This window comes from Melospiza melodia, chromosome Z (genome assembly GCF_035770615.1).
Source record: "Melospiza melodia melodia isolate bMelMel2 chromosome Z, bMelMel2.pri, whole genome shotgun sequence".
In the NCBI taxonomy this organism is placed as follows: Eukaryota; Metazoa; Chordata; class Aves; order Passeriformes; family Passerellidae; genus Melospiza; species Melospiza melodia.
This window is the reverse complement of record NC_086226.1, coordinates 36,627,959-36,645,714: the sequence shown is the minus strand read 5'-3', so window position 1 is coordinate 36,645,714 and position 17,756 is coordinate 36,627,959. Positions and strand designations below refer to the sequence as shown.

Below are 17,756 nucleotides of genomic sequence, written 5' to 3'. Positions count from 1 at the left end.
TGTATCTTTTCTGTCTTTCCATTCTTCTTCTAATCACCTCTTCTTAGAATTTCTGAGTAACTTAAAATCAATCCCATTTAGTGTTTGCTAAGTTCAATGGGCCAAGTCAAATCTTTGAGAAATGATCTATGCTGACTGAATGTTACACTAGAACTTTTGCCCAAGTTCTTTGATATTCTGAAGTTGCCAGTGAAGCTGTTTTTGTTGTTTGACCTCTTGAGAATATCTTGTCAGTATTTCCCCTGTGTATGCAACTTGAGGTACATGAACAACCGCAAGTAATTTAACAACTTCATTGAGTGAGCTGTTTGGGGCCTTACACCTATTTATCCAATCTCCTAGAGAAAGTCAGGTTTGTCCCTGCCATACTTGGGTGGACAATTCTTTAAGATCCCTCATGTTCCAGTATATATGACCAGCATGTGTTTCTCTTCCTACTCTATGAAGGGGAGGGAGAAAGGCAATTCTAACTGGTTTAGATTAGAGTAGCATCTTCCAGTCCTCCGTTACTAAGGAAAGGAAGCAGTATCTTTCAGTCTTATACAAAAATCTCCCACATTCTATCCCATCTGCCCTTCTCCCCACAAGATCTCACCTGAACATGTAGGACAATAAACATATGCAGTATTCCAGATGAAATCTAACCAGGACACTGTACAGTGGCATATTTTCCAAATATTTTCCAAATTTAAATGAAAATTACTTTCTTTATACATCTTCTGAGATTTCATTTTCAAAGCTCCACTAGACTGGTCCTTGCAAACATCATGTTATACAGAAAATGCAGTGAGATCCTAAACTATACTCTATAATAGGCGACTTCACAGTTTATCACAGACATTTCTGTTACAGGTCCTCCAGTATAAAATGTTGCATATTGCAATTTCATTCTTTTTTATTCAAGTCATTCACTCACTTCAAAACAGTTCCCCGATGTTATGTCATACTGGATGTCTTCCAAATTTGTGTAAGCTACAGTAATTTTTGCCATTGCCACTTATAAGAATAAAATGTTTGGCCACAAAAACAAAACTTGATGACTCGACTGATAACCTCCACTCACAGTTTATAATATTCCTCATTTTAGCACAAGCCTCTTTATACCCTTAAACAATTTCCTACTTATCTTACAATTCTTGTCCTAGTCATCTCAGTGGCACCACATGGAATATTCTTAAAATACAGACGAATAAAATTTACAGCATTGTTCCTAACAGCTAAATCTTGCTCCTTCAGCAGATACAATTAAGAAGCACCACCTGTGTCTATTAATCATTAGGGGTTAGTATCAACCACATGAAGAAGCTCCTGTGACTTCTGAGGTGGGGACACCTGAATGCCCTGACTTGCTGAGATTATAATCATTCACTTTGCAGGCTGGGTGGTGCAGATGACCTGCCTACACAGCATCAGACAATCAGCTGGAAAAGCCTATTAATGACACAGGCACCAGGTACCATCCAAGCTATGCTGCAACTCTTAGCTTCCCACAATTCTCTATGTATTCAACAGCTCATGGAAAACTTAGAAGTACTTTTCAGCAGGTTTAACACCTTTCAGCCTAAATACTAAAGGCAAAGGATGTCCTCACCACTAACCTAAGGCAGTTTCTAATGAGCTTAAAGGTATTACCTAGCATGCTATTTTTGCAAGAAATAGAAACACTTTATGTAGTGAAAGCTGATACTGTGTGATCTTTACCTGGATGCATAAGGCATGGCAAAAGGCTTCAGTTGCAAACTAAAGTCTGCAGAGATCATTTCTGTCTGTGAAGTCAATCAGCTACATGTCCTGCCTAGAGAAAAACTGATTTGTATACACTGTATTGGCAATTAACATACATTAACAGACATATAGTATCTGCTGTACATACTGTCTTTTTCGTATCTCATTTATCATCCTGAGTCTCAGACCTTACCCCATGGGCTCCCAATCCTTGGACTACCTACTGCTCTAATAACACTTTAGTGTATCCCAGAAGCTTTTATGGTCACTGTTGCTTACAAACAAATCTGCCCCTTCCCTGACAGGTGCCACTCATGCACTACCTGCAGTCTGCACAATCTACTTACTTCAAGTCTCACTTGTCTCTCCCTCCCATCTGACATGAATCTGAGTATGACTGGGATAGCAAGGCTAATAGTTAAAAAACTCCATGTAAGTATTCAGCGCTTGTCCCAATCAGCTAGCATCTGTAAAGATTAACAACAAACTCCCTTGTAGGAAAAATCTTCTATTATCTCCAGAGTAAGCAATGAAAACTGTGGGGGAAGAGTGGGAGGATAATTTGCCTGAGATCTCTATATTAGACTTTCTCATATGAGGCAATTATTATTACCCTAAACTTGGGCCACTGGTCCTCCTCAAAGAACTTCTATCTAAACTATAGAACAGCTGATACCTCCAGTTCAGACTGTATCTGGTTGAAAAACAGGACTATAAGGAAGAACATAGGTATAAAATGCAGTTGAAGAACTATGCTTACATCCAAGATGTTCGTCCTCTAAAACAGAGCAATCCTATTCACATCCAATCTAGTTCAAATACAGTTTATGACTAAACTAAAGTAGCTACTTTATGACTAGTAGTTTATGACTAGACTAAAGTAGCTACCTGAGCTCTTCAGCATATCTGAAGTAACAGCACATTGCTTCCAAAGCTGCAGCCAGACCTCTAAATGATTGGTCTGCAGATACCAAACATGAAAATGTTCTTGAGCAAAGTCAGAGGCACTGGCAGGAGTGGTTATGCAGGGCACTCTAAGAGAGCTCCACCTTGAGATTCCAGAACACACCTTCACTCACTTTGCTACATTTGACACAGAGGACTCACAGCACTTTTCTGTCCTCAGAGATGGGACGCCTTTAGGGAAACCAACCCAAGTAGCTTAAACTAGTGGTCCAAATAAAATAATCTCAAGTATGCCATGCAGAGTTAACTGAGAATGTATTTGGCTTGCTCTCAACAAGCAATGAGGAAAAGCTTGTTAGGGTGTCCTCACAAAGAATGAAAAGACTCACTTCAGATGCCTCTGGGACAACAAATTCCCAACCAATGCCAACCATCTCATTAGGACTACACACAAAGCCAAGGATAACACTAAAGACTATTAGGATGATAACTAAAAGAAATTGATCCTGGGTGGATTTTCAAGAGTGTGACAATTTTGATTCCACTCAACTAGAACAGTCTAGAGTAAAGGGCATGCTGATTTCAGCTGGGATAGAATTTTCTTCTTAGTCACTGGTCCAGTGCTGTGTTTGGAGGCAGCATGAGACGAACGCTGGCAGCACACTGATGCTTCAGCTGCTGCTGAGCAGGGCTCACCCTCAGCCAAGGCCCTTCAGCGTCCCATCCCTGCCAGCGGCCACGTGCACAGGGCACTGGGAGGGAGCACGGCCGGGACAGCGACCCGAGCGGCCAAAGGGATGCTCCACACCACGGAGCAGCGTGTCCAGGATGGAAACTGCAGGCAGCTGGCCAGGAGGGGCTGGCTGCTGCTGGGGGCTGGGCTGGGCATTGGTCAGCAGCTCGTAAGCAATTGTATTGTGGGTCACTTGCTTCTCCTGGGTATGATACACCACTCTCCCCTTTTCATTACAATTGTTAATGTTGTTATTATTATCTTCAGTAGTAATATTGTATTTTTTTGTTTTGTTTCAGTTATTAAACTCTTCTAATCTCAACTCACAAATTTTATTTTTAATTTTTTTTCTAATTTTTCTATCTGCTGTAGGGGGGATGGGCAGGTGAGCAGCTGCATGGTACTTAGCTTTTATTGCAGGTCTTTATCCCTTTGTTGTGCTTTAATCCCAGCTGGCAACTAAGATAGTAAAAACATTAAGAATCTAGTCCACTTAAATAAGAGCAATGAATGGAACTCTTTTCAGTAAGGGCAACAGCAGGCTCTCCCCAGAGATGGATAGAGCACCTGAGAGTAGGGAGTACAGGAGTGGGATCCAGCAGAAGAAAAAGCCTAACATGCAATGTGAGGAAGCTAACGATTTCTAGGATAGGTGATACTAAGAGTCCTCAATGCCTAAAGTTCCTGGCTTTCTCAACAGTTAAAATGAGTCCCTTAAAAAAGGCAAGTGATGCAAGAACCAGTATTTTCTTTTGACAACCCAGTGACAAGAAATTGTGCAATGGTCTCATGAAGTTAAATCAGATGTTAGTGTGCAACCTGATCCTCAGCCTGAACTCATGTGGGCAGATTGCATGAATGAAACAGAACTCTAAAAACACACTAGGAAAAATTCTCTAGAGCACACGTTCTTCAATGTCCTCCAAATTCTGCACTACCTCAAAAGAACATATTTGTCAAAAATGCATGTTATTACCACACTTCAGCCAAGAACAGACCAATGAATAAACCTTTTTTGTTTTCAGTAAATGCAAGCACTGACACTTTGCTGCACATTCAGCTTGCTACATGCTCCCCAAGGACTGGGAACTTTTTTGTCTGCCTCTCCCTCTTCTACTGTTCCCCCTTCCAAAAGCAAAAGTTAGTAAGAAATATTTGAAGGTTTTAGAGGATCATCTTCAGTCTCTCTGAAACTTAAGCTTGAGGTATGTGCTCCAGGCAGATGATCTGGCTGTAAAGTAAAAACTTCCAATTTAAAGCACTTTCCTAAGAGAATCTCAGCTTCAAAAAAGACCTTAAAATCATCTATAGCTGGACAGGAGATATACCAGGTTCTCTCCTTGGAGTCAAGGAGGCCTCTCTGACTTGGAGCAAATTCTCTCAGCCAAGAAGGGCCAACAAGAACAAACCCAGCAAGCTGTACAGCACACACAGTCTCTTGTCACATCCCTCTACCACACTTTGCAAGGAAACAGACCTTCTGTACACGCCACAACAGAGAGGAGGAAGGCAATGCGAGTGTGCAGAACCTAGTGCAGTTTACCACCTGGCAGCTCTGACAACACAGAAATCACAGGATCACTGTAAATCCAGCCTCCTAAGTCTGACATTCTCACAGATTTACAGACATTAAACACTTGAAACACTGAACTCCTACCTGCCTGTGTAGAGGAAAGTACTTCGCTTACTAAATTCGCATCTTTTTTATTTGTGTGCATTAGGATGACAGTCACAGGGATCTGATGTACAGACTTGTCTAGGCACACTAGCCAGCTGAGCTAAGATCCAATAGTTGTGTGAATATTTACTATAATTACCCATTTACAGAAACAAGCTAATAACACAGCTGGACATGCACATGCAAACATTAATCTCATACATCTGATGAGACTTACTATGAGGGTTACTAGTGCTGCTCAAGTGCCTAGCACACATGCCTTTGGAAATAGCCAAGTAAGAGAACCTACTGTATCCTGTGTAATGGGAGAAGCTGTCAGATTTCTGTAATATGCTTTTGAATAAACAGTGCATACTGCTGAGTTTATGAAAAAAACACATTTAATCTTTTTACTTATAGAATTAGTTTTCAACCTTCTCAGCCACTTGACAATAGCTGTGACATCAGAAATATTATTTCTCTTTTGCTGTTTGAGAAATCAATTCAAAAGATGAAGCAACTTGATGAAAGCCTGAGTCCACTGCCAGACAGGAACTTTCCACCATTTATCAAATACACAACCTATATCCAAATCCCAGGTAACATGTGCTGGTCAGCCCATACTTCAGAGTTCATCAGGCATCACTGTCCCAAGGTTTCCATTTCAAAACAGATGGTATAGTCATTTACAGCAGCAGACATGCTAGAGCAAGCATTGTTACTGCTTTCCGCAAGTCAACACAGCACAACCATGGACACTTTTTATGGTGACCACAATCTCCTCCTCCAAATGGAAATTTCTGTGTTTGGGAGATCCAGAATGGCATTCCAAACATTTCAAAATTTAATTTTTCAGTTTCAAAACAATCTGCACCATGTTTTACTTTGTTGTTTAAAATGCTCTACTGCCTTGGAACTCTTTAAAAATTTTCATGTTGCCTGGATTCCTACTTGTGGCAGCTGCTTCTAAGAGGAAAAATCACCACCAGGTTTTCTCTAACAATGTTGCTTCCATAAGAAAACTGGAGATGCCTTAATATACTTCAAAAATTCATGTGAAGCTCTGCACCTTCTTGTTTAGCATCTCCCTGCAAGAATATTCACAGTCATTGATCACACAAGGATTAGTGTGGTGCTTTCATTCTGGCCTTTGGTTATTGCCAATGCACCCTCAAAAATAAAAAGACAATAAATATTTGTGCAAATGTGAGGTGATATGCTAAAAATGTTAATTTAAAAAATTAAGGCAATTATTATAAATTAAATATTTATGGACATTAATTCAAGCTTTAAGCGTTTCAGATGTTTGAAAAGAAAAACAAAATTATCATCAATTTATTGCCATGCACAGCAATAAATACTGCAACTACAACAATAAATACAACGATAAGTACAGCAACTACCACCAAAGTGCCTGACACTATAAATCCTCGGGAGCAGAAGTTCCAGGACCAGAATGTAATACAGACTCCACTACCTACCTTATGCAGTACAAGCTATAGGAAGAGCAAAGGTAGGAGGGGAAGAAAAAAACTACCAGAATGCAAGGTGGAGAAATAAAAAATAGTTAAATGATATTTTTGGACTGATCATAACATAGGATTTATGGATCTAAATATAAAACAGAAATTCAGACAGGATGAAATCCAACTTTTTGCTATTACAGAACAGCAGTAGTAGCATAGTTATAAAATCACCTGTATGAGCTGAGAGTGGTGAATGAGGCCGAGGCAGAGCTGGAGACTGGCTACTGCCCATCAAACTCTTCCTGTTACTTGTTCTACAGCTGTGGGCAAAAAGAGAGGAAAGAAGACATTAGCATCAGAAATACAGCATGTACCACACATGAGCGTTTTGAGATTCTGCTACTGAGTTCCTTGACTTCCCAGTTTCCTATTAAAAATCAGAGCTATTGTTGTTTTTGTAGGCATGTCCAGGAAGTCTATGATTATAATGGATAATGGCAAAACCAGAAGTTTTCAAAGAAAATACACCATGGATACTTTTCAGGCTTGCACGTTTGCTGTTCTGTGCAATGACTGGCATTTCCCTGTACAGTCATTAACAAAATATTCTTCTCCAACTAAAGCTTATTTCTCTGCCATACACTTTTTATAAAATATAAAAATAAATATAATGTAAAACACAGTCTCAGATTTACAATCACCATTCAATGACTAAAACTATTCCTGTTATGTGAACAGTAGCTTGAAATCACATGCCAGAGAGAGTAAGACTTATCAATTTGAGAATGATGTAATAATTATAAATCTAATTCTTGAGATAAATTTCACATCTGTGCCTTTTGTCAATGGAACAGATGATAACTAAGAAGATGAATGCATTTTTTTTTACTCATACATTTTTCATCTGCAAAGCCACTAATTTCCCATACCACAAGATCATTAAACAAAATTAAAAGTAAATTAAGGCACTGATTAAACTTGGGAAAGGAGGTATTTTTCTTAAATATATCATACAGTTTTTATATATTAGGTGGCAGAAGTAGTTTCCTTCTTCCCTCATTCTACTATAACAAATATTCTCATAAACATAAATCCCCAAACTACAAACATTCATGGAGAAGGAAAATATTATCCTGAACTAAGAGACCTTAGCTGTGTATAAACTGGAGTGCATATGCTAATGTTTACAGCACTGCAATCAGAATTTTCTGTAAAGGTTTAGAAAAACTCCAAAACGTCTAAAATGGAGAAAGTTTATACACAAAAGCATTTAATTATCAAAGCAGACTGCAAGAGAAGCAGATTCAGATCTTATTTGTAGACATCTCAAAAAACGAATTTTGTAACACTATGATCATCTCTCACTATGTAACAGCCAGAAACTGAGACTAATTAGTCTAGATATAGTTAAACTGAATAAAGTGCAAAAGAAAGGATGGAGTTTAATAGCATAAAGAAAAGCAGATGCAGAAGTATCCAAAGTAATACAGAAGACAAGGAAAATAAAGAAAAATAACATAGATTAAAAGTAGAGTATGAAATCAGTATAGACAGTATCTACAAAATTCAAAAGAAGTCAAACACTAAAAGCACTCTCCCCTTCAAAAATGCTTTGTGAAGCAGCAAGAGTGGCACTTCCAAATCTCTAATAGGTTAATGCAAAGCCCATTTGCACACTGCACAAAGTTTTGCCATATTACATAATTATTACAGTGATTTAACCTTCAAGTGTATCATTACTGCAGACCTTTTTAAGAAAAGAATGTACAAAATTATTGCAAGTTTCACATGTGGAATACTGTGAAACTTGCAGTAATTTTGTACATTCTTTTCTTAAAGAGAAAAGTCAAAACTTATTTAAAACATACACTGCCATTTTTAAGCCAAAAATAAAGGATGAACTTTTAAAATGTGAAATTATAAACACAAGTTTTTAGTAACCTGTCTAGATCAATTTCTACATTTTACAACACAAAACCTGAGCAAATATTCTGTATTCCATCAGACAACAAAGTCCTAATTGTTTCTCCTCTTCTCTAATTTTTTCCCAGGTAAAGAGCCATTGAATTCCTCTCTTATCAAAGAATGGTTCAAAATTTTCCTTCTGGCTTCATGCAACCTCACCATATTTTTGCTAACTTTCTTCCCTTTATCTGCTACTCTTGTTTTAAAAGTTTGAATAACTGTTTCTTTGCAATTCTCCAATCTAAAAGTGAACCCAGAAAAAACTTCTGGTATTTATTAGACATTCATTTAAAGACACAGAGATTGCATCCCTCCATGATGATGTGATGGTATCACTGCCAACATCTGTGATGCAGGCTGGGGCTCAGAGCATCCATGATGTGACTTAAAAGCAAGTTTTTCATGACTGAAATCTGGGATTTAAAGGACCATAACAAATTCTGGCAAAAGAAAGTAATACATTTAAAGCAGAAAAATTTTAGATACCCTTCACAGAGTTTGCAACATGGATGATTCCTTGCACTTGCTTGTCACTTGCCCTTACTTGTAGAAATTGAGACTTTTATCACTTTCACCGGTCACTTTTACACTAATACCCAAATTTTACATTTCTCAGTTGAATGTGCAATGTCTTTGACAAATTATTATCAAAAGCATCTAATTAAACTTATCTTTGGGTTTTGGGGTGTTTTTTTGGAGGCTGTGTATTTTTAGCACTCTGGAGAGTATGATGGCATTACCTTCAATATCAAGATCTTACACAATGAGATATCTTTCCCCACTGCTGCCATTTCAAGAACACATTTGCTACTTGCTCAGATATGGCTGCAGAGACAATTTATCTTCTATCATACTCAAATGAAATGTTTTACTGAGAAATAAAAAATAAAAGATACGCAATTCTCCTCTATTTGCCTTACCAGTAAGGTAAGATGCAACTCACTGCATGGAAGGACAAATCCATTCCAGAGCTCTCGCTGTAAACTTTGTTTTTCAGTTGCGCTTCACAAAGATTTTGAAACAATGTAATCCATCCTCTATAATCTGTGAAACACAATTCCTTCCCCAAAATGATGCCATTATAAAAGACGCATTTTGTAGATGAAAAAAAATAAACTTCACGGAACCTCGAAAGATGATCTAAGCTGCCAGAACTCCACAAATGGGAAGCAGGGTGGCACAAAGGAAGTATCAAAGCATTACTTACTGAACTGTATTTAGCATTGAAACAGCTATTTTCCTTGTACAAAAGAATCTCAGAAGTTAAAACCATTTTAAAACAAAATAGTTTTTTTCTAGATCTCTGAACACATCAACTTTCCCCTTCTATTGTTTTCACAAAACTATTCTTCTCCTATTCAAATCTGACAAGATAAACCAACTGATAAGAGGCAGCCCTGAAATAAAGCTTCTTTGTCTGCAGTAAAGTTATAGCCATGCAGGAATACTCTAAAGGGATTGTAACTTAGGGAAATATAAACCTTGGTAAACCACAGAGCACTAATCCCCAAAATGCAATTCTCTAAGCCTCGAATTTCATGCTGTGATCAGGTTGCATGCCAAGAAGAGACTAGCAAGCTAGGCAGCAGGTAAGATGCAAAGCTTAAAACACTTAAAAAAAAAAAAAAAAAAAAACCAACCTTTTTACAAGATGAAAAAGAACGGGAGAGAGCACAGAAAAAAAATCAGTCACTTTTAACAATAACTAAACTTTGGGGTGTGCAGAAAACTTGAGCAGAACAGAAAGTTTACATTTGTTGCCCTTTGCCTTCTTCTCTGCCCCACAAATATCCTTCCTGGACTTTATTCCTCCTGGGTGACTACCTATCTGGAAGTCATTGACCTCACACTGTATCAGCAGTGCCTTGGACAAATGGCACTACTCCTTATCTTAGAATCCAATTCATAATTTCTTATTTGTTTCCCAAATCCACCCCCTCAAGACAGGTTCTGTCATAGCTCCTGCTCTCTGTCACTGACACTCCTGCCCACTCACTCTTCTCCTCCCTACCTGACTTCTCAGCATGTCTCACTGTGGGGGAATTCCTCCTTCACTTCAGCTCCAGTATCATTCCCAATGCACTAACTCCAAGTCACACCTCCAGCTGCTACAGACAATCAATGTTTCTGATGAGAAGCACTCATGATAAAACAAACAGAAGACACTACAAAGAAAGTGCTTTTGCTGAACTTCTATTGTAACAAACCCAGGGCAAACAGCAGCTGCTGAAAGATGCTATCCAGTTGCATCAAGCTTGATTACTTTGCTCCTTAAATAGCCACAATTCTTCCCATATCAGGCAAAAGATATTTGGGTAGAAATGAGGGGAACAGTTAGACTGAAATCAGCAAAGCATGAGACTCGAGTAAGAGAATGATTGTTAAAATACAACTACATTCCACAATCTCCTCAAAACATTTAACAGAATAAAAAGGTGAAGCAGAAATGCAGTACTTCTAGGACAGACAATATTTTATCCAGAGCTGAAACAGGTTTCCTGATAGAGTAATCAAGAAATGGCAATAATTGTGAAAGATACGCACTGAAATGGAAATTTCTTCCTGTGAATAAGGGCTAAAAGATGAACAAATTACTGCCAATGAAGGATAATCACTTTTATTTATTCAAAAGAAGTAGGGAAAGCAGGCTGTTCTGTCAGAGCCAGGCTTGCCAGGCTTTTCATGGGAATATGGCATCAGCCTTTATAATTGACAATTATTTCATTTCACTATCCTCAATCATTGTATTTACACTTGCAATTAAGATGTATTTGGAGCCCAAGCTATTCTGACAGGTTACCACCTCTCACAGGCTATGCTGAGCACAGCACTACCCCACACCATCTTAATTCTGGTATTAGTGTAACATATAGCAGTTTAGTTGTAGGCAAAGATTAGAAGGGATTTCTCCCATTCTAAAAAGAGGCTACAAACAAATGGTTTTAGTTGCCAATACAAGCACAAAGAAATTAAGTTAGTGCCATATCCAGAATGTGAAGCCTAACCAGGTACACATGAGACACTAATAATGCAAGACCAGCCTTCCTATAAAGGCTCCAGGGATAGAAAAAGGGGTTATAATTTCTCTGGTGTTAAAACTGCATAGTTGAAAACTACCCCAGCAGGAACATAGTGTCTCTAGCAAGACTTGAGATATTGTGACTTTGGTTATACAGGAAAGTTAAATTTAAGTTCTATCTCAGTTATATTTAAGTTGTTATGAAGGTAGCTAAGGTATGACTTCACAGTTATTATCTTCAGCAACACCAACACTGAAGAGTCATTGAACAGTGCACACTGAACTTAAAAAAAACCCAGAACATTTGAAGCGAGGAATTTAGTTCAGTTTGTCTTGGCTATTTTGTCTGGTTGGTTCAGTTTACTTTGTTTTTAAAGAAGAAGCCTTCTACATTAAAAAGCAGTTCAGTGAGTACTTCCATGTGCTCCAGAACCCAGACAAGTTCTGCAGGGATATTAACTGGAATAAATGCAAAAACCAGCTGCCCTGAAGAGATGACGCACATCGATACTGCAAGCAGCTTCCTTGTCGAAAGTAGCCTTGAAGCTTGTATTTGATGAAGCATCTCCAGACCCAGAAAGTTAAACATGGCCCACACAGCACCAGTTCACACCTAGATTGCTTTATGCAAGGAAACAAACTGGCCGAGAATATTCCTCAAGGAATTAGAGTTACACTTTTAAAGGCTGTCAGTATTTCACATTCATATAAATTTATTATCTAGCAGTATTTTCTGATATATTTTACCTAGACTGTATGTCTGCATATACACTCTCCAAATTTGGTATGTGTATATACATGCGCATATATGCATATACAGACACACGTTCATATTCATAAAATGTATGCATATATTTCGATAAATATGTATCTATCTCTAACATTCTACCTTTACAACATTGCACATACAGTCAAACGTTCTACTTACTATGTATACTCCTTCTGTGAGGAATTATTCTGCATCAGTCTGTAATGCGCTGCAGAAAATAGGCTACTGGGATTTAAATTTTAAGTGTTATAATGTAGGGACAGATTCACATTTTCCTCTTTTGTATGTGAGGTTTAGTCAACTTAAGTAAGGTGAGCTTTAGTCTGAAGAAACAAGAGTGCTGTCAAAACATAATGAAAACAGCACACCAAATGCAGCTGCTTGCTGCCCTAGTTTGGTGGTCTGTCTCAAACCTTTGCGACACTACACTGAGTGGTCTGGCTTTGGCTACTGGCCAGACAAACATGGGCAGTAGGCTACAAGTCCTCTCTGAATACTGAAAAACGTGAATGAAACTCCCTTCTCCCTACCATTAATACCAATTACCAGCATGCCACCATGCCATCAGAACTTCACCTTTCCTCAATCATACAAAAGAAGAGACTTTTTCTTTGTATTTTCTACAGGGAAAATAAAACATAAAATGCAATCAACTAGATGTATGATCACCGTTTCCACAGACTGCCCTAAAGGATTCAAATGCAAGCATGACAGCATCACTGCAAAAGCAGACACCAGGAAAAATCACAGAATTGTAAAAATATCTGCCAAATGTCTAAAAACCAGACCTGAGGGAGACTGACACAAAGACTACTCACACTGAGAAGGGCTTCTCAATCTCCTTTGAACCAGAGTCCTACAATACAAATAACAAGGTCATTATGCCTTCTCAACTGAACTTGCTAGTTGGATGTGTTCAGCATCTTCAGCTTCACTGACTGCTCTCACTTTTACTCTAGTCAATTTCGACCCATAGTTTTTCTTCTTCTTGCACAGGAGAAGAAGAAAATCAGTAGTTACAAGAAATCCGAATTTCTTCTACAGATTTAAAACTGCATATTTCTGTCTGTCCTGAACCTTCCTAAACCCACTGATTCACATTTAACTCACATAATTAAATATTCATCTCTACAGTAACAAAGAAAGAGTATTAAGCTAACTACTAACTCCATAGTTGTACAATATTCATAAAATAGCTGCACAAAAGTTAATGTCTGTACTACAACCAAAGTGAGTATGCAGAGGAGGGCATGCAAAAAGAATGCTCAGGATCACAAACCCCTGGGCCATTGGGCAATTCTGCTTTATTATAACCAAAATTACATTTTTGCATCTTCACATCATACAACCCATTGAGAACACAATGATGGGATCATTTAAATCCCACTGTTTCTTGAATTTATAGTTTATTTTGTATTCTGAGAAGGGAAAAAAAAACCCAAGTTACTAGGTGTTTCTTATCCTACTGAGAAATTTAACTAAATTCCTTGACACAAAAATGTTATTCATTCAAAATAGAAGGGTAACTAGGAAGCTAGCACCAAATGTAGAGGAAAAACATGCAGGGCTGGCCTAAATTACTGCTAAGTATGATTACCTGCATGCTACATAATTCAGAACATGCAAAAAAAATCCACAAAACAAACAAAGAAAAAACCTACCAAAATCAAAACACCCAAATCAAACAAACAACAACAACAAAAAATGCCTAACTGAAAAAAGCCAAAATCAGTAGCCACTGTGAAGGGTTTATAATATATAAAAAGCCTTATCTTAAAAAAAAAAGTCATACATCACACCTATTAAGATCACAGCATCACTAGTTTGGAGGTGTTAACCAAATGAAGTAGTGCCTTGACTTGCACAGTAGATAATCTTGCAGAAACTGTCTGCATTAGACAGGAAATAGCTATTTACCAGAGGGCAAGCCTATCTAGGCTGCAGACAGGAGGTTCAAAAAAGAGGCCTCCTTGTGCTTTTGGGCCATACCCTACAGTTTACATTAACCCTTATCACTCCATATTCTGACTACAATTTCCTGGTGCATCTCCTGTGCTGAGAGAATGCAGGCAGACACTTCCTACCAAGTTGCAGAGGAAACGCTGGGGGCAGGATGTTTCTCACTCTGACCCACTGCTGGTTGTTAACAGCTTGGGAGAAACTGGGGGAGCAGATGGAGGTGAGTCAGGATCTTGGACACCATTTCCTCTGGAGCCACCCCTTCACCTCAGGCTGGTGTGCTGTCTGCAAGGCTGCAGCACAGACACTGTCACAGGCAATGATTCCAGTGGCTCTGTCCCTGGTTCAGGAGCGAGGCTGGAGCCCTGTTGCTGCTGCCCACAACACAAGCAGTCAGACTCAGTCAAGGGACCCCCTCAGCTGAGGCACCACCCTTATACCCCCTCAATGGGAAACAGTAGGCTTTTCCACATTTACATTCAAGCAGTGAATATATGGACAACTTTTACCCAGTCAGCCCCTTCAAAAAATAACCCCAAACAAAACCAATAAACAAATGGGTCCTGTTCCAGCAATACTTCCTTTGAACAACATCCATCCAGACTCAAGGACTAACCACAGCCAACTCTCCAGGACATTTAATACTGCCAGGGAGCCAAGCACATATCCTGAGTTTTCTGTAACTCCAGTTGAAACTGAGGCCACCAGAGTTCAGAATTTAGATAAAACATGGGAGTGTCTCCAGATTACAGACCAAAGACCTGTTTGTACAGTTACCTACCACAGCGAAACTCTGTTCACTCTCTCTCCAGTTTTCCCCTTAGAACTACCTCCTCTGGGGCTTCTTTACTTCTTACTCACTCAGAAGAGCACTGTTCCTAACTTACCATGTACCAGGCCAGGATGATAAGCCATACAAGCCTCTTCATAACAGTAATCATGTTCCTCGAAAAGTATGGAAAGAACTTTAAGGAGTGCTTCTCTTGGCTCAAAGTGTCTGCATGGCATCAATACCCAAAACATCCCAGTGGGTTAAAGACTGTCACGTTTTGAAATTAGGTAGTTACATGCAGCCAGCCTAAAAAAGCCTACTTCCTTGGTAGATGTCTAAGAGACACTACAGAAATTACCAATCCATTTTCAGTTGGGGGAAAAAAAACCAAGAAACTATTTTGTTTCCCCTGCTTCTTGTTATGGAAGTTGTGCTTCAACTTCCTTTCAACGTCCTCTATTTGTTGGTACCCATTAAAAATTTTATGTTGCCACAGTGACTTTCACATAAAAAAAATCAGAAGCTTATTAAAACAGAAATCTACATCACATGAAATAGTCTGCATTGCACTGTACTACAGAGACTCGCCCAGGAGAAATCAAAGTCCTAGAAATACTTTTTCTTACATTATTTCACAGTATTTTTAAGATAATTTTACGATTTTTGTTCCCCTTTGTTTTCCACACCCCTCCCCCAACTTTTTTTTCTCCTAATAGTCTTCAAGTAGTAGAGCTAAAGTAATCACATCCTAAAATTCAAGGGTAGGATATTGGGAGCTGCTTGAAGGAGACAGATTTTATGTGGTTTTACACACTAATTCAGTAGTTCTCCTCTGGTTTAACCTCTAATTATAATTAAACTTGACTCCTTTCTCCTGTAATTAAGTAGAAACAATTCATTTTTACTCGGAAGAGCAGTAAGTCCAGACAGGACAGGACTGCTTCTTTCCTTCTTTAATAAATCTGGTAGCTCCCATTCTCTCAAAACTATGAGGCTGCTTGACTAAATGTGTTGTCTTCAAACCTTTAGCAATACTACCAAAGACTTAAGAAATGAACAGCTAAGACAACGTCAGCGCAATGCACCTGACTGAAGGAAAACTATACAGCAGATAAGCAGAGTAGCAGAGGAGTCTGAATTCTTCTATTACCACAACCAGCAGGATAAGAGTCTGAATTCTTTTACTCCTTGTGCAGGCTTCCCACTTGGGCAACAAGAAAAACAAAGTAGGGAAAAGCATTTAAGGAGGATAGTCCCCAGGAGACACATGCTCCTACTAAGAACATAAAGTTACCTTTTAACCTCTGGAGAGCCAGAAGTGGGGATACACATCTACAGAATGGAAAGCAGTACAGTGATGAAGCACAGCTACCTACTGAGCATTTGACATGTGAGGGAAATAAGCTTCATTCTTTCCGCAGCACTGTCGCACTAATTGCTGTGGTTTATCTTCATTCTTCATCCAAACATGAGAGTTGCCAAAAATTCACAATAAATCCCTAATCTTCAACAACGCAATGTAGATTTCCATCTTTTCTTTAAGGGAATCAATCCAAGTAACAGGAAAAGTGGTCCTATTTCTCTTCCCTTCTCAGGTTTTAAAAAACACAAGAGGAAATATTATGTAACTGAAGTGTCACACTTTCTATATAAGAAATATAAACACTTTGCAATTAATATTCTGTCTTGCTTTTTGTTTGCACATAAGGAGTCAGTAATGCTTAAGCAGTTAATGCACTGGACTTAAGAAAAAAAAGAAAAAACTTTAAGAAAAATTAAAATCATTATTTAGGGCAAAAAACAGGCGTTTGAAAACTATGTCCTATACGGGTTAGGAGATTGAATATGAACAATTAAGTGGAAAGCATTCAACCTCAAAACTATGTCTGTTCCCACAAGACCTCTGGCAGCACCATCAGTGTCCCACATTTGAGCATGCACACATTGACTGCAGTTCAGAAATTCAGTTTGCAAACAAAAGACCCTCCTCTCTTTGGTAAGACCTACATTCTCTTTCCATCCCACTGACAGCTGACCAAAAGTTTTTTAATTAAATGATAATTAAGCATCTAGAAGCATTATTTTCCCAGGGGAAGGTGAAAAAAAAAATCCATTCACTGCGCCCATTCAGCTGTTGGTCTCTGTCGAGCCTGTGGCAGAGGGCATCAATTAATGCCAGCTATGGCAGCTTTCATGAAGAGGGTGTTTGTTCTGCAGGAACCAGACATCTGCAAAGTTATGCTAAAAGGTAAGTGACCAAACACTCCACAGTGTCATGATCTTAAGACACCGCTACACATTTTTCTGCAGCCAGCAAGGTGCCATTCCCCAACAGTCTTACAGAGCAATAACAAATTAAAGTCTGTGTTGGAGTTTCCAAACACAGTGATATCCCTTTTGAAGCAAAACAATAAATAACTGTTATAAGAAATGGGTATGTCTGATCTAGCTTTTTTCCAGATTAAAACTGGGCTTATGTAACAGACATAACTACTGATCATTACTTTTCATTTAACAATGCCTCATGAGAAATTCAACAGAAAAAAAAATTAAGTACGTGCTGGCACATAGTTGACACCGTTTACAAATGTACATAAATTATTTCTTTTCTCCATAGATTTGAATTAGATATACAGTATCTACACTTAAAAAGTTAGCTGTGTATCTAAACTGGTACAGTCACATAAGCGATCTCCCTTCTGAAGACAAAGTTACACCATAGATAGGTCTTTTACTGGTTCAGAATTTCTCCATTAGAAAATAAAAATTTTTATTTTAACCATGA

General features: G+C 38.5%; 1 protein-coding gene across 7 annotated transcripts in view; it reads right to left on the bottom strand.

The window, feature by feature from the left end:
• Window positions 1-17,756, bottom strand: part of MAST4 (microtubule associated serine/threonine kinase family member 4) — a 276,434-nt gene that overhangs the window by 66,815 nt on the left and 191,863 nt on the right. For all 7 annotated transcript variants that reach the window (XM_063180836.1, XM_063180838.1, XM_063180842.1 and 4 more), the window contains one exon: window positions 6,719-6,807. In XM_063180836.1, the coding sequence (XP_063036906.1) occupies window positions 6,719-6,807 (89 nt within the window). The remainder of the gene's footprint in view (window positions 1-6,718; window positions 6,808-17,756) is intronic.